The following is a 23,418-nucleotide window of genomic DNA, read 5'->3' on the forward strand; positions in this document are numbered from 1 at the left end:
TCTGATTCAGGAGACATGTTATAATCTGAGATTTCTTCTGGATGGGATGGGTGATACAATCTATGTTATATGAAGAGAGCTTTTGCTTAAATAGTTAATACCTGATGCAGTGACTTGATACTCTTCCAAGTATCTGCTCTTTTCTCAGCTCTGCAGAGTTTTGGGGCAAAAATTTGGCCTGAGTTCATCTCTGATGCAGTGGCTTGGGATAGAGGTGGGCAGGGAAAGGGTTGGAAACACAAAGCTGCAGGACTTAGGAGAGTGCGGATCCTGGAGCTAGAGATGCTGAGGAGATTTGGAAATGGAATGAGAGGAGAGAAGGTGCTGGAGGACTGTGAGGGCTGTATGGCAGATTCTGAGGTGGAAGCAGGCTAATTTGCTATTCTTATTTTTATTTTTAACACCTGTTTAGTGTTTTTACATTGTTCAGTGTTAACCCTGAGCAAAAGTACAGGGATTTTGCTCCAATCAACCACTCACCAACCAATCATTGTCACTCGAGCTGAAAATGAGGAAGTTGCATCAAAAAGTAAGAAGTTTCGCAGCTGAAGGAAAAGGCAAGGTCTATAAGTGGTTGCAGAATTAGGATCTCTTTAGAGGGATAACTTCATCTTTGTGGAAGTACAGCACGCTCTTTCATGGATAAACGAAAGCTAACAGCTAATTGTTGCAGAAACACAGGGCCTGTGCTGTTGTCAGTCTCTTCTTGGACATATCAGATCTTCCCAACACTGCTTATCTCTGTGACAGGGGCAGGGAATGAAAGTCCCAAGTTCTTGGAATGATTTTAATGCAACTTCTGAGGACAGAGGCAGAGGGAGAGGCATCAAACTCTGTATTGAGGGCATGAGGTACTGTTCCCTTGACACTGACCTTTTGGCTTCTGTCTCCTTGGAAATTGCTCCAGGTGTAATCCACAGTGCATTGTTGATAAGGGCTTGAAGTAATGATGCATGATACTGATAGGAGCTTGCCTCCTTAAATCTTTGTGCAGACATTTATTTATATCTTCAACACTGCTGCCAGGCTGCAAAGACAGTTCCTGAGAAATCAGATCATCTTGCCGTTTTTCACCATGCTATTGGGTGCTAGAGAAATGCAGAACCCCCAGATGATAGCTAAGTTTGTCCACATCCTAGAGTACAGTTCCCACGGAACAGGAATTTTTCAGTACCCTGGGCAGAGCTGGTGCAACGTGATTTCCTTGGTAGAATAGGCAATAGAGACAGTTCCTTTTAATGATGGAGAAATTCTTTTGCAGAGAGAAACTGCAGTGCACCTTTTCTAAGGTCAGACAGGGAGTCAGCAATGTCAGTTGATTAGCAAAGGTCTATGATGATTTGGGGTGAGAGACTGGTACATGCACTAGAGACAGTCATTTATTGTCCAAAGCTCTACAACCAAACTCTTCTCTTTTCACACAGCATAAAACAAAATGCTTGTTGTCTAGAATTGTGAAGGAGTTTTCCTTGGTTACGCCATCAATGTCTGCCAGGAAGAAAGCACAAAGATACATTGTTGGGGAGGGGGTGAGATTCAGTCCCTGAACTGTAGGACATTCCCTGTAGAGAAAGAAAGGGCAGATTGTCCTCCTCTAAGAGGGGGATGGAGGAGGGCAAAATAATCCAAGGATACACTTCTGGGTTAAAACCCATTTTTGGTTCAAAAATCCTTGTTGCTGACAACTGGCACATGATTTGCATTATGTAGGCAGAAAGAAAATGGACCATAGAGGAAAGAAGGCCTCCTAAGAATCAGCATCAGACGTCAGTAGGAGTGACACTGCCAAAAGCACTTTGCTCACTGGGCACATCAGCTCCTCCCTATAAAATGACAACAGTGCTCCCACTGCCTTTCCCTTGGCTACTGGGATCATCAACTGGATTCCAAAGCCAGTATGTAGCAGTACCTTCTCTGGCTTCAACTTCAGGCATATCTTGAATGCTGGCCTTTCCTGATCTCACAGTATGAATCCCTCCGATAGATCACCGGCAAATGGATCAGATATTTCTGATTTAGAAACATCTTGGAAAAGCCACCACTGGAGCCCTTCACCATCTGCCTGTTCATGTTTGGAAAGGGAACATTATGAACCAAAGCATGGAGGATGCTGGGGTGGGAAAGGCCAGATATGTTTTCTTTCCCTGCGCTTCCTTACTGTGCATTGCCAAATGACATATTTACTTGTACTTTTCCCCTTCTCACTGTAGGAGATCTGGTTTCTGAGTCCTTCATCTGTTACACTCTGACAAGTTACTGGGCAGAGCTGTGGGTTTCTAATTCCCTTTGAGTTTATGTCTTATGCCATAGCTTCCTTGTCAAATACAGACCCTCTCAGGAGTCCTTTCCAGAAGGACAGCATAGAGGTCATGATGCACTCAGATCCCAAAGTAATGGGTAGATAGGAGTCAGATGTGCCTAGATAGTTGTGATCTCTTTGGCCAAATACAGGAAATTACTGTAAAATATTGTCCTCTACTTGTGTCTTCTTTCAATATATGGTTGCAGATCATAGTGTCATTAAGGTTGGAAAGGAACACTAAGATCATCTAGTCCAACCACCAACTCATCCCCTCCATGCCCAATAAACCATGTCTCTCAGTGCTGTTTCTGACTTTTTCTTGAACACATCCAGGGACGATGACTCCACCACCTCCCTGGGCAGCCTCTTCCAATGCCTCCCTGCTCTTTCTGTGAATTTTTTTCCTAATATCCAACCTGAACCTCCCCCGGCACAACTTGAGGCTGTCACCTCTTTTCCTGTTGCTGTCATGTGGGAGAAGAGACCAACCCTCACCTCACCACAACCTCCTTCCAGGGAGTTGTAGAGAGCGTTAAGGTCTCCCCTGAGCCTCCCCTTCTCCAGGCTGAACAATCTCAGTGCCCTCAGCCAATCCCCCATAAAATTTATGCTCCAGACCCTTCACACATTCACTGCCCTTCTCTGAACATGGTCCCTGGCCTCAGTTAATGCCTTCCTCTCTGCTGTCCGTGTTCTTCAACCTTCTTGATCTCAAGCCCATGTGGTTCCCTAATGTTGGCAGGAAATCTGGAAAAGGGCTATCACCGATTCTGATGTTGCATTGTCCTACTGTTGTGAGGACAGATGCCAGCTGTGTTTGGGCATGCAGGGTATGACTGAGTGTTGCAAAGTGATCTCAGAGGCAGTGACTTGGTGGGTGCTGGGAAGAGCTCTCTCTGCATCTGGAAGTCATTTCCAGAAGGGTCTGAGTTATTTGCACAGAATTGGACTCCGCATTCAATGAAAGTGTTTTGATTTTTATGGGCTGGCATAGAGGACGTAGGACTGGGATGGAACACTTACAAGTGCTCCTAGGCAATGGAAAATTTAAATATGTGGGCCTGGGACATGCATTATAATGAGGTGTTTGAACTGTGTGCTTGCTTCAACGCAGAGCCAGTGTCTGTCAGTGCTGTGACACCAAACAACCATACATTGTCTCCCTTTGAACTGCAAGTTTCCAGGGTAGCCAGACTTCACCCTCACCCTGCTCCTCAAACAACCAAAAGACTGTGGAAGAAATGTCACCAAGGCTCAAATTCGTCCTAAAAGGTGCCCAGATGGTCTGACATCATCCCAGATGTCTCTGAGGGAGCTGTTTAACCAAAGAAAGGACTGAAGGCTCTCAGCTGCCCCAAGGGAGTGTTTCTTTTCCCATACTTTGTTCCAACAGTGTTTAGCTAAGAGGAGCTAGCCCCAGGAACTAGACAGAAAGGTAGCAACCAGCAGCTGAACTGGAGTGTAGCTCAGGGAGTTCTCTACCCTGCTGATGTTGAGGGTTATAGAATCAGAACTGATTGATTTGGAAGAGACCTTTAAAGGCCACATAGTCCAACTCCCCTGCGCTGAACAGGGACACCTAGAGCTAGATCAGGTTGCTCAGAGGCTCATCCAGCCCGACTTTGGATGTCTCCAGGGATGGGGGATCTACCACACCTCTGGGCAACCTGTGACAGTCTTGAGTCATCTCAGCCACAAATAATCCTTCACCCTTAGCAAGAATAAACTAAGAGAGCAGCAGTTGTGTTGCATGTCCAGTCATCAGAATGGAGGCAGCTAGGATGGCGACGGGGAGCTGGCTCATCTCTGACCTCATGTGCTTGAGAAGACATTACCTGCACATACAATTTATAAGTGCGAGACCATATTCAGGTTCTCATCATTTCTGAAGCACAGAAATGAACTGTGATCAATTTCCAGCTACTCACTGTCATTCAGTCTTTACATTATCATTTTTCTGGTCCAGATCTGGACCAGACAGAGCCCTGTAGGTGGCTGCTTCAAGCCCATAGTTCAAGCTTTACTAACAGCTCTTTCAGCATCACAGTTTCTTAACTCAAATGCACTGGTATGGCAATTCAGTCTCCACCTCTCTGCTCAGTTTCATCTGTGGGGGGGAATAAGAGGAAACTCTCTGACCATGTTATCCTCTTTAAATCCCCATTCAAAACATGTTGATGTTAGCTAGAAACGATTCCCAGCTGGCAAAAAGAGTGTTTGTTTTTCTTTTTTCAGCTGGTCAGTATTGCTATTTTCTGTCACTCTTTGATCCTTGCTCCATCCTCCATTCAAATATGCATGTAGCCGGGCAAACACTTGGAGGGAAGAGTTACACTTGACAGCACCTGGTACAAGAATGAAGGACTGTTACCCTCGTTGTGAGTGGGTTGGATCTATGCTCAGCTTATCCCCATCATGAGATCAGTGTCGTCTGCTCGGCGGTGGGGGAATGATCTGACCCTCACCGGGGAAGAAATAGTTAATTTTCTGCCTCGCAGGAGAGTGTCTTTGTTATGCGTTTCAGTGCAATGACTCACTGGGGCCGGCGAAGTGCAAAGACCCCATCCATAGAGCAGCTTGGGAATCCCACTCCTTGGCTGCTTGGAGACAGGAGAGATTCCAGCTGTGGCCATACAAGGCCAGAACAAGAAACCTGCTGCCGTGTCCAGAGTGAAGCCGCTGCCAGGCACTCCTTGCACGAAGAGCTCTAAATCCTCTCCTGGAGGCTGGGGAGACTGGAGCAAAGGGCCTCCAGAGCACTCAGTCATTGCAATGCACTTAAGGATTTCAAGCAATTTTACCACGACATCCTCCCTGTTTAAAGCTCGATTTGCCTGCCAGCTCCAGAACCGTATCCAGCCCTCCAGGAGGAAGTCACGTCTCTCTTTCAGTTCACTAATGTGTGAGGGATATGGCCAGCAAAGCACTTGTTGCCACCTTGTAAGGGCTTTCAGGATAAACCTGGAGACCATCCCTAGAGCTGTTCGTGGCCACACTGGTTGGGGCCCTGAGCAGCCTGATCTGGTGGGTGGCAACCCTACCCACGGCAGGGGATTGCAGCTTGAAGATCTTTAAGGTCCCTTTCCCCAACCCAAGCCATTCCTCGATTCTATGATCATTATGGGCTGGGAGGAGAGATGGAAGCAAACAGCATGAGCCAGGCAATTCAGAGCACTTTGGGAAAGATGGAGTGCCAAGTTCACCTCCTTCTAGCTCCAGGAAGCACTGTGGTGCTCAGAACTGGACAGGATTAGGTCTTGAGGTGAGTTTCACCTTCTTTATAGCTGAGCTACTCAGCCTCTTGGATGCAGTGCTGGGGGACAGGCACTTCCAGACAGTGACTCAGCCCATCCTAAAACCTATCCAGAACAGATGGGATGAATTACTCTCTGGAGGTTTCTCCCCCTGCCTTTGAGAGGAATTAGATGAAGTGCCCAGCTTTCTGATGACTGAGTTAGGAACATTGAATCCCACCCTTCATTTTTACTGAGGATGAGGTAAAAGCTACAGGAGAATGAACCATTTGGCCTCATCCATGTTCTCCTTGCTTTGGAGCAAAACCATGTGCATAAACACTTGTATGTGTATGTTTGTGAAGACGTGTCTCTCTATATTAGTTGAAATCAAAGGGTTTTTAATTGAAGTTGCAGAAACAAGCAAATGTTTGAGATGCCAGAATCTGGGTTGCCTGTTTGCATTAATACATGTTAGAATTTTTTCCTGGGAAAAACTGACTCAAACTCCATGGAAACAGCTTAACTGTGACCAAAAATAGAGACAAAAAGGAAAGAGAATATGAAAGGAGAGAGAGATGGTCTCAGCCCCACATTTGGATGCTGTGTGAGGGTGTGGAGACAGGCTGCATTTTCCAGGAAAGTCTGCTTCAGTTCAGCAGTTCTAGCTTGGGTGATGTGCATACACAGACTGCACTGCTGCTCTGCATTGCTTCTCCTTTTCAATTTCTTTTGGCTGAATTCAGACAAAAGGAACTTCTGTGCATGCTAGAAGTGAGATGCAGTCACCTTGCCAAAGCAAGATTATTTTCCTCTTGCCTTGTTCTCAGAAAAAAAAATTAAAAAAACCCAAAGCTTTTGGGGCCCAATAAATCCCTCTGAGGAAAGAGCAATTTGACAGATTTGAAAGCAACCAAAAGAAGGATCTTTGAAATGGGAAATGTCAAGTGATGTTAATTATAATCAGAGCTACAGCATGGCTAATGAGATTTGGGGGGTTTCCCACTAAATTATTCCTTCTAGGCCACACTGTGGGGTTGTATGCAGGGAGCTGCTGTGGTCTCATTTTTTCCCCATGATGCCCAAACTTTTCCTCAGCAGAGGCTGAGATGAAGACCTGATCACACCTGAGCAGGATAGAAGCTTCTTCATTTTCACTTTCTGCTTACTTTGTTTTCAGTTTTTGGGGGACAAATGCATAGACCAAAGGCAGCCTTTATGTCTGAGGTGGGCATTAATCTTGAAAGTTTATTTGGTGCACATCATGATGTGAACCTGGTGGGGTTCTCCTCTCTTCTTTGAAAAAACTTCTACTAGGATCTGTTTTAGTAATCTTGTCCATGAAATGTGCAGGAAATGCATGGTGGTAAGATGTGGGGCAAAGTTCCAGCCAAATGGAAGGATGAGTCCTGCAATCTCTAGAGGAAAAATAGCATACATGGAGGACAGAAGCAGGCAGGGAGGAATCCAGACCTGGCTCCAAAATGCTGGAAGCTAGGGGAAATATTTTCTTTAACTTCAGATGGACCTCAGGCTGGAAGCCAAGTCTCCAGTTGGGAGGATTAAAGATTCCTCTGTTGTGGGTAATTTGTTTGCAGTTGCATCATCAGCTTCCATGCAGAATCCAGAGGGATACTGATGGCACAGCTTGATCATCTCCTTGAGAACTTTTCCAAACTGTCTTTGCATAGCAACATCAGGCCTAAAAACATCTGGTTTCCAGCAATACTGATTATCCTTTCTATTAATGCTGGACAAATCCTTCATGCATTTCTCTGATAGGCATGAGAGAAACCTTTAAATGCCAATATGGGTCCACCATATTATCCTTCACAGAGCTTTCCTTGGAATTTCAAAGGCTTAGTGATGGATGGCCAAAAATGGGCAGAGCTGAGAAGCTGCTGATCCCTCTGCTTACAGTTGTTGCCTCATGTTCCTCTCATGTGTTTTGCATATAAATACAGGGTATGTTTGCACAGACAGGGAGCAGTTTTGGGCATCTTCTCTCAGCTGGTCTTAATAAGCTGAAGTTTGTCTCCACATGGACACAGCTGGCTGGATGATGCATCAAAGTTGATCACAGTGGGAAGACTGAACACACCTGCACTCTTCCTATTGGCTTATCTGCAGTGGCACTTAGAGCTTTATTCAATTCTAGAGGGCTCTAGAAGAAATCCAGAAGGTTTTTGTCATTACTTAACATTATTCAGTATCCTTTAGCCTAAGGGGAATGTCTTCATGAGCCAAGCTGGAAACACAGAAGCATCTGTAAGATCAGTAAACGTCTTAAGAATTGAATCTTGCCTGTTAGAGCAGTGAATGTTGCACCTACTGATCTCCTTTCTCTTCTCTTTCCAGACCAAAGAGGCTCTCTTCACAATCCTGCAGGACCTACGGCCCGAAGACCACTTCAATATCATTGGCTTTTCCAACCGAATAAAGGTCTGGCAGCAGGATCGGCTGGTGCCAGTTACTCCAAATAATATAAGAGATGCCAAAAAATACATTCATAACATGTCACCTACTGGAGGTAGGAACGAGATTCATTTTACTATTCAGAATTCACTCTTCCTGTAGCATGTAGTAGTAAAAAAAAAATTGGCACTTAATCATGGGACATCAAGGGAGCCTGTTCCCTGCTGTCACTCAAATTTAGGTGACAGGTTATGTGTCCTGTACCAGTTTGTATGATAGGCAGCTGTCCCCAGAGCTGGTTATAAGATCTCATATACTTCTTATAGACAAATTGGGCCCATTCCCTCAAATATGTAAGGGGGAAAGCTCTCAACATCTTTTCTTAAGAACAAAGGAAAAAGAAAATATATCCCAATGAAGAACATACAGGACTGGTACTTGTACAGTTTCTGAAAACCTGTATATAAGTAGTCACATGATTTTGTCTGATATGTGAACCCCAGCACTGCACTAGCCAATTTGTGCTGTCAGATTGGCTTCTGCAAATGATGGCTTCCTTCCTAGTACCTCCTTCATGTCTCTCTATCTTCTAACAAACAGCACCCTAATAACATTCAAGAAGTTTTTGTCCCTTCTTGCTTGTGCCTTACTGACAGGATTGAAGAGAGAACAGGAGGCTCCAGAGTGATGGAGGAATGCAGGCATGATTTTGAATTAGAATCAGTAGTCTCCTCAGTCAACCTCAATCTCCTCTATGGACAGCAGTATAAAAAAAAAAAAAACAACCAACAAAACAAATAAACAAAAAAACCCCAAAAGGTTGAGGGAGCTGAGCTTGTTTATCTTGGAGAAGAGGAGGTTCCAGGAAGACCTTACTGTGGCCTTCCAGTGCATGAAGGGAACTTATAAGCAGGAGGGAGACCAACTTTTCATGCAATCTAATAGTGATAGACAAGGGGGAATGATTTTAAACTAAAAGAGGAGAGATTATTAGATATTAGGAGGAAATATTTTATTCAGAAAGCAGTAAGGCACTGGCACAGGCTGGCCAGAGAAGCCCCATCTCTGGAGGTGCTCAAGGCCAGGTTGAATAGGGCCCTGGGCAGCCTGGTCTGGTGGGTGGCAACCCTGTCTATGGAAGGGAGATTGGAACTAGATGATCTTTAAGTTCCCTTCCAACCCAAACCATTTTAAGATAGGTGTTTATAATCAAGATTACTTGGGCAATTGTGTCCATCCTGGCTGAGAACTCTGCCTGTAGACAAAGAGACACAGAATGACTTTGTGCAAATTGTATTTCATGCAAAGGATCACAGATGGCTGAAGGCTGAACAGGGTCTTCCTATAGTTGCCCTTTAGCAGTGACCACTCCTAACAAAGGAAACACTCTGATGGAAAAACACAGCAAACAGGATGGTTGGCCACACTGTTTGTATTAAGAGGAAAAGAGTTTAGGAAGTGCTCTAGGGACCTGCCCAGTTAAACAATTACCAATAGTGGAACTAAATTCAGAGTACAAAGCTTTCTACTACTGAAATGCCAAAGTGCAGGGATGGCTGAGTTTGCCCGTGAACCTAACAGAGAACAAAAGCAAAAGGAAATGATTAACTCTGAGGTTCAAGAGGAACGTGCAATGATAGTCCACTGCAGGCCAGCAGTACTTCAGTTTTGGCTAACTCTGCATTTTCCTTATAAATATGCTTGTGGCTAGAGTATCTTCCCGTGAACGTGAATGCTCTTTGGCTCACAGATCAAAGGCTCAAAGCATGTACTGTGCTTACACTGCTGTCATACTCACATGCCAAATAAGTAGGAATAAAAGATTGTGGCACAGTGTTTGTGCATGTAGCAGGAGGCAGTCCTCTGTAGCTCTGTGGTTGCATTTGAAATTATACTCTCTGCCACGAGATGGTTTTTCATTTGTTTCTAGTAATTATTTCTGAGATTTTGGATTTGGATGGGAACCTGTGAGAATATTAAAACATTGAGGTGAATGATTTTGGTTCAGTAATTTTGCAGAAACACCACCTGGATTTTGAGGATTTTTTATAAGTTTTAGACCCATCCCTATTCTTTGTCTTTGTGCAGTCACTACAGTTGTGAACACTAAGTTTCTCTGTGTGTGTTGCATGGCCAGACCTGCTAGCACATTTTTTGCTGGTAACCTCCCCAGATCTCTCTGGACACACAGCAGACTGTTGCTTTCAGCTCTTATGCCATTTCAGCTACTTTATTTCTGAGAGCTGTTTCAACCCAGGTATACTGATCTTGCAAACGTTCCACAACCAACCCCTCTTTGCATTGACAAGCACAGGAAATACCTGGAGCAAGGTGACACCTTTACTCATTTTCCAGCTTTCTTTTTTTTCTGAGCCTGCACTAGGCTCAAATGCTTTTCACAGCTATTCCTATAACATACCTGTGTGCTCTCATCTATTTTCTCTTCTCTCCACTTCAGGCAGCTCCATTCGTCACTAGGAAATTGTCTGGTGAAAATACACTCCTCGACTAACAAAGCCATTTCTCCTCTCTTTAAACTTTGATGATCACTTACATTTGAAGAGTTGTACTGACCACTAGTTTTGTGTTCCCATTTGAAGGGTTTTTCTCTGTCTCTCCAAATCCCGTGCCCTTCAGACAAAGTGGGCAGAACTTGTTTTCCTAGTTCAGATACCATCTGGGAGAGACCCATAATTAAGTTTAACTGTTTTTTGTATGCACTGGCAGGGTGTGGTATGCACTGTGACTCTGCTTCCATGGCTGATTGACTGTTGTACATTGAGACACTCTAAAATACAGTGATTTCTCATAGTAAGCTGCAATTTGTAAACTGATTTTTAAGAGTGTAAGCAGTTAACCCAAAATGGAGCTAAAAGAGCTGAGCTGAGTTAAAGTGCTAGTGCAACCTCATGCTGAGAAAAAGAGCATCCTGTTGAACAGAGATGCTCCCATTCTATTAAAGGGAGCATAGGGAAATTATTTGCACTGCTCTTAGAAGGGGAAATGAGGTAATTTTTTTGGTGCCTTCCCAGGGACTAATATTAATAGTGCTCTCCAGACGGGTGCAAAGCTGCTAAATGATTACACTGCTCAGAACAACATCGATGCCAGAAGTGTTTCTCTGATCATCTTCCTCACGGATGGGAGGCCCACTGTTGGGGAAACACAGTCATCCAAAATCCTCAGCAACACCAAGGATGCCATCCGTGATAAATTCTGCCTCTTCACCATTGGCATTGGAAATGATGTGGACTACAAGCTGCTAGAGAGGATGGCACTGGAGAACTGTGGCATGATGAGGCACTTCCAGGAGGATGAAGATGCAGCCAGCCACCTGAAAGGGTTTGTTCTGTTTTATTTGTCCTTTATGATGATCCAAGGGATGGAACACCTCTCCTACAAGGACAGGCTGAAAGAGCTGGGGCTGTTCAGCCTGGAGAAGAGGGAGCTCCAGAAAGACCTGAGAGCATCCTTTCAGCATCTGAAGGGAGGCTACAAGAAAGAAAGGTGTAGGTGTCCATGTTCAGTGCAGAGGAGTTCAACTAGATGACTTTTAAAGGTCTCCCAACTCTAACGATTCTATGATTCAGTGATGTCTGCATCAGTTTCTAGGGGCATTATGGGAAGAAAATGCTCTAAAGGGGCATAGCAAGAGACAGGAATTTGTCTCAGGCTCAATTCTGGATGAAAGGATGCAAAGTATACTTAGAAATTGAGATTGCAAGTTTCTTTCTATCCAGAAATTGTTTCTTAGCAGAAATTCTGAGGTGTACTGGAGCTTCTTAGCTCCATAGAATATTCCCTTTATTTAGAACACTCATTTAGGGACGTAAGCCTGGAAAAACAGAAGGCAATTGTCATCTCTCCTCAGGTGGATAGAGGGAGACAAGGATGAACTGATGACTTTATATGGACAACATAAAAAGCACAGAGGAGCTTAGGAATAGAGATATACCAATTTGGGTCAGAAAATGATTCCTTTATATTATAAAAATCTAACCTCATGTCCAAAGTCCAGAATATTCTTCTTTGGAAAAAACAAAACAAAACATAAGGGTCATTCTCAATGTGATTGTGTAGTCATCTCATTCCTTCATTTTTCTTTGTGACTCAAACTCCCAGCAGGCTTCTTGTAATCCTCAACATTTAGCAGGACTAAAGATCGTGTTTCTCCTGTCATCAGTTTTAGTCCAAGGGAAGACCCTAGAGAGGAATTGCAAAGGTATTTCATAGAATCATAGCTTTGTCAGAAACATCAGGCAGTGTAGAGCCATCTGCCATTCCACCCGTGTCATTTGCTTCTCAAAATATGTATTTTGGATAGCAAGTGGCATTCCCTGGCAAATGAAGGATCTGCTGACTGACTGGGCTGCAGAAACCCAGCATAGCAAGTACTTGTTCAAACACCTCCATCTGATAAACAGCTCACTGTTTATCAAGCTCAGTGATGGTGCCAAATTTATTAGAAGAAGTACAATAATTTACTGGAGGCCAGTTCACTCATGGAGGGAAAATCTATGTGAGTACCAAAATCAGCTCTGACTTTTGTGCTCTGACTTCTGTGGCTTCTATTTTCATGCATATACTTCCTTGCACTGTATTATCAGAATGGTTGTGCCCTTCACAATTTTTTTATACTCTAGGAGCTATATCACAGAATGTTTTCAGTTTTAATTTGGTCATATTTTAAAATGTGTCAGGGTCTACACAATGAAGACACTGAGTTTTCAGAAAGACTTTAAAAGAAAGCCAACTGATTCAGGCTTTGGGTTTCTTTTGGGAGAGAACAGAATATAAAATGCAACTCAGCCTTCCAACAATCTGTATAAGCAGATGTGAAAAATAAATGCTAAACCAAACTAAAGAAGGGCTGAAGCCAGCTCCATGTTTGTTTACAAAATCAGGCTGAAATGATTTGCCAAGAGATGTGGAGGCTAATATTTAAATAGGAAATCTAGCATTCTTGGAGCAGCCTGGGAAGATCCATCAAAAGCACAATGCTGCAGGAAAAACACAGTACTGTAAACATCAGCCTTGACCCCAGAATGCTTTCTGGCCTTAGGAGCAGGATAGGGACACATTAACAGAGCATTATAGGATTAAACTCTCTGGTTCCATGGAGGCCATTGCTTGCTCCAAAACAAAATTAACAGTAAGGTAGCACCGATCTTTATTTTCTCCTTTATTTAGTGGTTAAGATTCCTACAGTCCTTTGAAATATTCTTGATTTTTATTTCCCTTTGTCTCCTCAGAACATGACAGACTCTTTAGCAGGGTCTGTGGTGATAGAAAAAGGGGAAATGATTTCAAGCTGAAAGAGGGTAGATTTGAGTTAGATATAAGGAAAAAATATTTTACAGTGAGGGTGGTGAGGCACAGGAATGGATGTCTCATCCCCAGAGACAACTTGATCTAGCTGCCTATGTCCCTGATCATTGCAGGGGAGTTGGACTAGATGACCTTCCAACTCTAAGGATTCTATGATGCTAAAATAGTATTCCTGTTTATCCCACACTGATCATCCCAAAATGTATTAGCTAGGGCTCTTTCCAGTAATGCAAAAGTTTTAGTTCAGATACTCTACAGTTCTGAGGGCCTAGCATCTTGGTCTTATTATTTCTGGCTCTGGAATAACACACATAGTACCACAGGAAAGCTACAGGTAGTATGTTTTCTGTGTATGTTTTGAAATAAATGCAGTGCTTTCTGTGAACCTGAGGAACCAAGAATTTATTTTTAATAAGCATGTAAGTGGACAGAGATATCTCCTTGCAGAGCTCTTGAACTGTAGAGGAAGTTAGGTGACTGACAGATTGTGCTGGATTCTTCTGAACAAACTTGAGTGACTCTGTTTAGATGTTTGTTCAATGCTGAAAAATAAAAAAGGGTAAACAATAACTTTGGCTGAAAGGCACCTGTGGAGGTCATGTAATCCAGCTTCCTGCTCAGGGAGGAGCTAATTGCAAATTTAGGTGAGGTTTCTCAGGGCCTTGTCCATCAAGCTTTAAAAACCTCCTAAAGTTACAGACTCCCCGACCTCTGGGAGCCCAGTTACACAGTGGATGGTTAAATTTGTAGTACTTGCAGTGAAAAACATACCTTTATTTCAGATTCTATGATGAGATAAAAACACCCCTCCTCTCTGACATCCGTATCGATTACCCTGAAGACAACGTGGAGCAAGTCACTCAGAATTTCTTCCCCAACTACTTCAATGGCTCTGAAATTATAATAGCTGGCAAACTCATCAACCGCACCTCAGAGAGCCTCCATGTGGAGGTGACTGCTAGCAACTCCAAGAAGTACATCCTCCTCAAAACAGATGTGGCTATTGACTTGCCAAGCACGAATGACATCAGAGCTGTCCCTGGTCTGGAAGATGGCAAAGGTGATCAAAACTACATTGAGAGGGCATGGAGTTACCTCACCATCAAGGAACTGCTTAACTCTCGGCTAAAGAGTAATGACAATCAGGAGAAAGAATATTTGACTGAGAAAGCCAAGTCAATGGCCCTGGCTTACAATTTTGTAACTCCCTTCACCTATCTGAAGATGAGAGAGGCTGGGCTCCATTCAGAACCACCTCACGAGGAGCTTATCAGCCCTTCTACTGATGGCATTGGTGAAAAGTTGCAGAGCTTGCAAGGACACAAGGCACCACCAGGTACGAGGTAAAAGTAACCATGTGCTGGTAAGAGTTTCTTTTCACATGGTTAATCTCTCATGGCTGACTTTGATAGCAGGGATGATCTAGCCAATGAACTGAGGAGCAGTAAACAGAAAACTGGGGTTTTCATATTGATTTTGATAACTGTGGGATGGGCAACCATGAGTAAGACCTTTTAGATACAACTCACCACATGGAAGCACATACTGCTTTTTAGAAACTGCAAAAGAAGATCTGGATCTCTGAAAGAAACTTGAAGTAGCTGCAGGAATATGTCCCATAGTTTCTTTGAGTAAATTTTTGGGAGCATTAGTATACTATGGCTCTTTCTGATGCTCAGTTAAGTAACAGCCTTCTCTCCTCACTCCTAGGTATACGCAGACAACAAGATAAACAAAGAATTAAAATCTCCAAAACTTCAGGTCAGTGCCAGTTTTCCTGATCTTTGTAATCCATGATAACAGCAGTTGGTTTATCGAAACTTCAGTTGCATACCATCACAGTGTAACCACCCCAATAAAATCAGCCAAAACCCAATTTACTGATCTGCTGAGCAGGGAGGAAAATGAAAACAACCAACCAAACAAACAAACAAACAACAAAACAACAAAGGGCATCAGGAATGAGGATAAGTGTTGGGAAACACAGTAAGGTAGTTTTCTACGCTATCTGATCCTTGTGTTTGAAAATACTGTAAGTTAGTGAACAGGAAGTGTGTTTTCTCTGTAACAGAATTGGTCAAAGAATGTTAGATTTTCGCAGTATAATGCTGTTGAAACATAACAGTATTGCTGGAGAAGAAAAAAAGAAAACTCTATAGTGTTCTGCCATTTTCCTGTTGCTTCTTTAGCTCTACTTAACGTTCTTGTCATAATTAAATGCTGAAGAAAAAGCCCAGATCAGTAATGTAGACTTGAATTTCAGTGGATAAGATGAAATTTACCTTACAGAGGAGCGTTCTTGCTTGTCTTATAATCACACCTATCTGGTACTTGATGGCTGGTAAAAGATTTTTTAAAGTTGATGTTCATGGGACCATTTAAAATCTGTTATTGTTGGCTCCAATCTGATGGTGGCCAGGCAGGTTCAGTGGGAGGTGTGCCCATCCAGCAATCTTTGGTTAGAAGGTATATTTATATATGCTGTTAGGGATGATGCCCATGAACAGCCAATGAAAAACAGGAATATTAGACACTTGCATGGTAACTCCCATATGATATATTGTTTCAGGAAGAAAACACCCTATTTTTCTCCTAGGCTACTTCAGGTTTCAATTTTTCATTGAATACCCAATGCCTTCTGTGAGAAAAACAAAACAATCTTTGTGAAAAACAAAGCAAAGCTTGGTGTTTCCTGGCAAAATGTCTAAAAACAATAAAGAAGCAGGCCTTAGGAAAACAAACAAACAGCAAAAAACAAAAACAACAACAACAAAAAAACAACAGGAAAAAAAGCTCTTTGAAAAGAAATTGTGTTATACTCTTAAACTCTGGAGTTGTGTGTATGTCTCTCACATGTGTCTCCATTCCATGTCTTCCCAGCGGATGGAGACCCTCACTTTGTCATTGATTTTCCCTCCAGCAAGTTCTCTGTCTGCTTCAATATTGATGGAGAACCAGGAGACATTCTTCGACTGGTCTCTGATCATAAGGAATCTGGTGAGCAGCTAAGGAAGTTAAGGTCTTCATTGGCTAGAAGCAAGGGAGTGGCAATCATGTACAAAACAGCCGAGACCCTTTCAAGTGTATGTACTGCTTCATTCCAGCTAGATTGGAGAGCTCAGGTCCTGATGATGAGGATCCAGTAAGGGCTGGGGACTGTACTTGACCAGCACTAGAACAAGAAGAGGCACAGCTGAGTAAACAGCCACAGGCATTTTGAATGCTCAAATGCTGAGAGGTCCTACAGGGGATTCACCTATTTGGTTCAGAGGCAGTGCATTTCTTTGATAGTGGGTATTTCTTTGGGTGATAGGAGGATGGTTGGACTAGATGATCTTGTAGGTCCTTTCCAACCTTATGAACCTATAAACCTATGATAGCACAGCTTCACTAACGCTGTAGTTACGAGGTCACAATATGCAAAAGGAAGATTTAGCAGCATAGACTGATCAAGATTCCTTGTATATTGGAACTTCACTCTCTACTTAAAGCACTGATTGATTGCTCCAGGACAGAGTGAAGTATCCAAACAAGCTAACCAAGCAGTGAGGCTTTTTCAGTGAGGGGACTTCCAAACTGGTTACCAAGTCAGGACAGCCTTGAGAAAACCCCCACAGTTCAGGATCTATTTTGCAGGAGACATTCTGATAACCAGAGGCCCAAACTGTGGTCTGATCTGATGTGGAATTCTAAGCATGGCAGCTAATAAGCAGATTATGTCCTAGGCAAGGAAATGGTGGGAGGCAGGGGCTGTCAAAACCGGAGATAACTCATACTTGTTTTACAAAGGAGATAAACAACTTCAACAATAAAGTCACAATAATTCTTTTCTGCGGCCTACCCTCCATAGCACCCATGCCTACCTTGGTAAATAAAATCCAGATCCTGGCAGTGTTCCCCATAGATTTCTTTTGCAGACTATATATGTGCTACTACATGAGTGATTCTGTGACTGAAATCCAGAATGAGTTTAAGGAAAGCAGACTCTGTAGAACTAGCATATTGAGTCTATAAGGATGCAAACAATAAAATCCCTCAGGAATGATGAGAGGAAGAGAGATTTCATCTGTATGTTGATGTCGTGAGTCTAGGCTGAATTAGCCACAAGCTTCTCCCCTTACTGTTGCCATATCGTAGATGTCCCTGTTATCTCCCTGTTGCAGGAGAGTTGGACTAGAGGATCTTTAATGGTCCCTTTTAACAGTTCCACAATTCTGTATAGTAGATGTGCAAAGATCTGTGGGAAATAAGCCACTTTTTACAGACAGGAAGTCTCAAAGGTAATTAAAATGATTGGGAATCTTGCTGTGGACCTCAAGGCTTCAATTGGCTCAGTGCGATCTGCATCTTGGACTGCTTGAAAGTGGTCTTTTTTGGGTCAAATCTGAGGGAAGCTGGAAGGGCACTGCTGGCCAAACTGAAAATAACCCAAGCAGAGTGCAGGTTCAGGGTACTCCTCTGCAGCCACACAAAGAGAGCCTGGATTTCTTACACTGGCACCTGAAAAGGTTTAGCACATCACACTGTTGTAGTTCAGGCTGTTCTTTCTGTAGGTCCTACTCCATCTTTAATGTTGTGGCCAAGGTGGTGGACATTACTCTGGAGCTACCCAAGTTTGATCTCTTCTTAAGAGTCAGATAGTGAGGGACATCAGTCTCAAAACCTGTACTGCCATGAGATCCTTTGATACAGCAACTTTTGGATATGTTCAGGTCCTGTTCCTGGAAGAAGTTCAGTCTATGCCAGCTGGTGATTTGAGGAAAAGCAGGCCTGCCGGCAGCTTGCCTTAGTTCTCTAGGATCTGTGTTTACCCTATGTTTGCCCAAATCTTAGCAACAAATAAATAGTTTAGTTAAATCATACCATGGCCAGTGGAGTTATAGTAGTCAGCAAGGTAAATATTTGTCTTATATAGGTCAAAAAACCCATGTAAGTGTACTGATTATAAGCTGTCCTGAAGTTGGATAGAGCTTAGGATGTGGCTGTGCCAAGAAGCAGCTTATCCTATCCTGGGTATTATATACACATGGTAGGGACTAAAGAGGCAAGGGTCACTTGACTTCAGAGCAAGCCAGTATTTCTTATCTTGGATAAATTCAGGTACTCTACATAAGTTTATCAACTTGTAACACACTGGTAGAACTCTTTTGAACACTGAATAGTGAAATAAATAAAGCATGAGGTGGTGAATCTGCATGTCTTTGGTTATAAAGCTCATATCTTTGAGGCTATAGACCTGTTGTTGGTTCCAGTTTTCACTTACTGATTCTATTCCTGCCAAGGTGTAACTGTGAACGGGCAATTGATTGGAGCTCCTGCACCACCCAATGGCCACAAGAAACATAGGACTTACTTCAACACCATCACTATCCTCAGCAATAAGCCAGAGAGATCTTACCTGGAGATCACACCCACCAGAATTATCCTGGATGATGGGGAAAGACTTATTCTGTCCTGTGACAGGAGTGTTGCTGTGCGGAGCAGCAGTCTGGAGGTGTCCATCTCTGCCAATTCCAACATCACTGTGACGATACGAGACACTATCAGCTTTGTCATCCTCATCCACCACTACAAGAAGCCAGCTCCATACCAGAAGGATCATCTGGGGTTCTACATCTCCAACAGTAAAGGTCTCTCTTCTGACTCCCACGGGTTACTGGGTAAGTAAGAGGTGCTCAGGTTCAGAGCTGTAAACCAGGGAAAAATGATTCTTCCAAACAGTTGTAAAGGACAGAGACAGGAGGTGATGAAAAAGTTATGTGGAGTTTGAGTTAGCAGGTCTGACTTCTACTCCTTCTTGAAAATGACTTCTGTTGCTGGCGTTCCCAACTCCTCTCCCATCTTTCTTTGTATGAGCACTCTCTCACTATCCCAGCTATGTCTGTGCCTATATTTCCCATTACCACCCTGCATTACCAACTGTTTAATGCAGTTGTCATTTGAATACACATAATAGAAGCTCCCAGAGATAAATAATACAGAGAGAGAAAGCAAGTATTTCACAAGAACCCCTAATATGGCATCGATAAAACATTCTCCAATAATAGTCCTAAATTAGAATAGATCAGCAGCTACGTGTTCTCAGGAACCTAACAGAGTTGGGTCTGACTCTCTCTAAGCAGAAAGGAGTCAGCTGAGGTCTTGCAGATTCCGAAAGAGAGTTCTGGTCACAGAGTTAGTGCACAGAGTTAGATCACTGGCTTACAATCTTCAAGTTCTGTGCTTCCATACTACAGAAGGTCTGTCTTTGTGGGACTGAGCTGCTTACATGTAAGCCAGATTGAGATTAAGAAACATTAGTATTTCTTTCAAATTTTTGAATATGAACCATCCCCACATTCTGAGATCAACTGGGCTTTAGGAAGGTTCAGAGAATGTCTGAACAGTTAGGCTCTTTCAGATGACAAGTTGTGATGTTTGTGGACGTACACATGTGCAGAGCTAAGGCTGAAGCCATAGTTTCCATGACATTCAGGCATTCTAAGGCAAAGCAGGAGATGATCTTTCAAGTATGGAGTTTTGGATTCAGGCCCCTTGCATCTACCTAAAAGACTCTAAGAAGTTTAGAGAAGAGAAGTTGTGGTTGCAGGCCTAGGTCATCTTTCCACTTGCTAATGGGCTTTGTGTAGGCCATCCTCCTTTACTTTACCCTCCTTAAAGAGGGGAACTTAAACTACTAGCAGCTCAAGAATCTCTTCAGCTCAGACAGTATATTTTGACATGTGGACGAGAACTAAGGTCTTATTCTAATGCCTGTCTTCGCAAGTTTTATTAAAGAATCTCAGGACCTAGACTCATTATGTTATTACTGAGAAGCTGTAAACAACTCCACACTCTGAGAGCCCTTAAAACACAGCTTATTTAAAAACTTACTTATACATAGGCACAAAGCAGCTATTAAAGGTGTCTGTTTCATATTGCCTTGCAGGTCAGTTCTTGAACCATGAAGTTAAACTTCTTCGGGAATCTCTAAACACAAATCATCAGCAAGTTGGCCAAAACCAAACTGAAGTGTTACAGCCAAACCTTACAAACACTCTGAAAGTGAAGGGCCGGCTTGTTCCTGTTGTGTGGAAGCAGAGGAGGATCTACAATGGCCAGCAGCAAGTTGACTGCTGGTTTGCCAAAAACAACGCAGACAAACTGATTGATGGCAGCTATAAAGACTATTTGGCTTCTCATCCTTTTGACACTGGGACCAGCCCTGGGACGACTAACAGCCTTTAAGACTGATCATAGCAATGCATTGCAGCAGCATGTGTGACAGCGGGTCCCTTCTGAAGCCTCTAGAGATAGGCAATGTATGAATATTTCTATACTTCTTGGTGCCAAAGAAACTAAGTCTTGTTGCCCTTGGAAATCAACTGTCTCTATTTCATGATAGATGAACAGGGTTCTTCAAATTCCTGAAGACGAGGAGGTGGGAGGAAAGGATTGAGGATACAGTTAAGGGTGTGATTGGTGCTCTCCCAGTGGGTCAGGAGGGAGAAAGAGGGTAGCATTCCTATCAATGCAGAGCTGCCAGCCTTAAGCCCATTCAGGGATCTGTGCAATAACTCCAGGGGGTGGTGGGTTACCCATGAAAGACACGAATCATACAGTGCCTACATAGAGAGGCAACCTTGGGTGACCATACTTTGCAAGGAAGTGACGTGGAGTACATGCTCCAGCCACAGTCCCTGGGGAGAGAAGAGGGAGAGGAGAGATAGGTGGATATTCATCTTCAGAGAGCCATTAGCATCAAAAAGGTAAGAAAGAAATAAAAACTTTAAATCAACAGGCCATAATAAGGTATCGCTTTCTTGGCTGTTGGGATAGGGTCTGGATTTGTCACTGAACATACTGTGTCCTGAATCACCACAGACTCTTAATACAGTGGTGAAGGCCATTATACAGTTTATTGCTGTCTTAGAGCACAGGCTGAACCTGTGGTCCTCAGCAGAAACAGGGTCGGTGCCAGCAATCATTCCAGAAAGCATCCCATTTAAATGACATTATAAACGTAGTGATTTCATCCTGATTCATCAGTCCCTGGGAGAAGAGCAAAGTTCCACTGAGGGCTTCCAACAGACCTCCCACTTCCTTGAGCAGAATATCACTTCTGCTTCACAGAGATTTAAATTTGCTAAAAGATGATGAACCTGCACCCTCCATAGCTTGTGACCCTACAAAAAGTGCCTCGATCTAGACCGGACAGTTGTAGCTGCTTTTCTAATCAAGAGCAGTATTTATTTATTCCAAATCTTTAAAAATTTTCATCCCAGTTTCCCTGGCTGCTCCTCCTTCCTTGCCCTGCAGGAATTTGTATGCAGCAGGAATTTGGCAGCAGAAGCTTACGGGAGGGTCTGCCAGCCACCCCCACTGCAGGTGGTGCTGCTGCTCTGTGAAGAAACCTCCAAACCCAAACAGCAAAGCTGTGGTCTATTTGAAAATGAGGCACCACTGAACAATGCTACAGGGGAGTCTGCTGGTAGAGGATTTGGCCAAAGAAGACTTTGACAACCACAAAGTTGAAGTCTTTACGGCCAAATTGAACTCATGCACGCTCTGCCTTCTCTAGAGGAAGGAAGGCGGGTGGCTGATGGAAGCATCCCCAGCAGCTAAATGATATCCATGTGTGAGGAGAAAAATAAGTACTTGCCAGAGGCGGACAGAAATAGGTTCAATCTTGACTAATTTTTTGCATATTTAAAAACAAAGTCATACTGTTGCTGTGGGAGCTCCAGCTGCTGGCGTGGGTTGGGTGGGGTTGTTTTCTAGTTGCTTGATCAATGAGTGAGCACTGCAGCAGCAGAGCAGGTAGTGAGCGTGGCTGCTTTTTTTACACCACATGGGGAGAGAGAAACAGCCCAAAGCAACTAGAATTAATTGCGCTCTGCAAGATCGTTCCAAAGAGCTTGGCCAGTGCAAAACTTCTACCAAGGGTCAGGATTTTATCTCTATGTTTTCTTCCAAACTGCTGCTTTGAGCCTGGCTGTCCTGGAAAACAGCTGTCCCACAAGGAGAAATGAAGGCAAGACCTTTGGCAGTCCTGAGCACGCAGTAACTAAAGAGACTTGACAGAACGCTCGCAAGATAGGAATGAAAGGAGAGTCCATGAGGTTGACTTCTCTACCCAAGCAAATGGGGGAAACATCACCTCATCCACTGCAAAATAACATCCCGTTTCACTAGATGAAGAGGGGAGTGACCTCAGACTTCAAGACAGTGGGTGTCTTTGTGCTGTCCTTGCAGTAAAGGGTTTTCTCTGACGTTTTCACTCTCCTCCCACATTTTGCTGTTGAAGTGTATTGCTAGCGGGAGCGATTTGGTTAGGCTCTCATCTCTCCTGTATATAGGTATGTACATATAGATGCATGCATTGCTAATGCTTCAGGTGCATCGTTGATCCTCTTCCCCAGCCAAGAAAATATTTCTTTCAGGGTCTGAAAAGAACAGTGATCAAGTCCAGCTTCCTAACCACGCGAAGCACCTGGAGCAATGTACTCAAGTTCTCCTTAAGGTTCCAGTTATCCATTTCACAATAAATATTTTACAGTGAACGCTACCATGAAGTTCTCATTTGCCAAAGATGAAATGAACTTTGAAGCTAAGAATAGGTATGCTTCATGCTGCTTACGCTACCAGATGGCTGAAAGAGCCACTCCAAAACAGAGTTCACGTTCCTGATACTCCAAGATCAGGAAGGGCAAAGGCAGGTCGTGGACTGAAAACTTCAGCTTCCCCTTCTGTGGAATCATTTGAGTTGGAAGGGACTCTTATAAGGGCTGTCTAATCCAACTCCCCTGCAATAGACAGGGATACCTACAGCTAGATCAGGTTGACCAGGGCCTGATCCAGCCTGGCCTCAAACATCTCCAAGGGCAGCACATCCACCACATCTCTGGGCAGCCAGTATCTAAAAAAGGGGTATTAATGCTTTTCCTCCCTCAGAAGGAGAATCTTCCAGGCTTGATCTTGCAATAGCTGAGATACCCCCAGGAAACACACTGTGCTGAGTGCACGTGCAAGTATACATTCATTCTCACCTCCACCTCTGCTTCGCATTGATGTGCTTGGAAGTTCACAAACTGCTCAAACATCAGAAACAAGGGCTGAGCAATCACTCTGGAAGTGATCACTTCCAGGTGGGATTTTAAC

General features: G+C 43.5%; 1 protein-coding gene across 1 annotated transcript in view; it reads left to right on the plus strand.

The window, feature by feature from the left end:
* ITIH5 (inter-alpha-trypsin inhibitor heavy chain 5) overlaps positions 1 to 22,131 on the plus strand; it is a 47,077-nt gene extending 24,946 nt beyond the window's left edge. The window contains exons 8-14 of the mRNA XM_065743770.1: positions 7,894 to 8,065; positions 10,983 to 11,292; positions 14,061 to 14,614; positions 14,989 to 15,039; positions 16,159 to 16,275; positions 18,561 to 18,938; positions 20,207 to 22,131. Coding sequence (XP_065599842.1) covers positions 7,894 to 8,065; positions 10,983 to 11,292; positions 14,061 to 14,614; positions 14,989 to 15,039; positions 16,159 to 16,275; positions 18,561 to 18,938; positions 20,207 to 20,505 — 1,881 coding nt within the window. The 3' untranslated portion in view covers positions 20,506 to 22,131. The remainder of the gene's footprint in view (positions 1 to 7,893; positions 8,066 to 10,982; positions 11,293 to 14,060; positions 14,615 to 14,988; positions 15,040 to 16,158; positions 16,276 to 18,560; positions 18,939 to 20,206) is intronic.
* Positions 22,132 to 23,418: the final 1,287 nt, after the last annotated feature.

This window comes from Cyrtonyx montezumae, unplaced genomic scaffold (assembly GCF_038088225.1).
Source record: "Cyrtonyx montezumae isolate F1298 unplaced genomic scaffold, pur_monq_1.0 scaffold_3, whole genome shotgun sequence".
Classification (NCBI taxonomy): domain Eukaryota; kingdom Metazoa; phylum Chordata; class Aves; order Galliformes; family Odontophoridae; genus Cyrtonyx; species Cyrtonyx montezumae.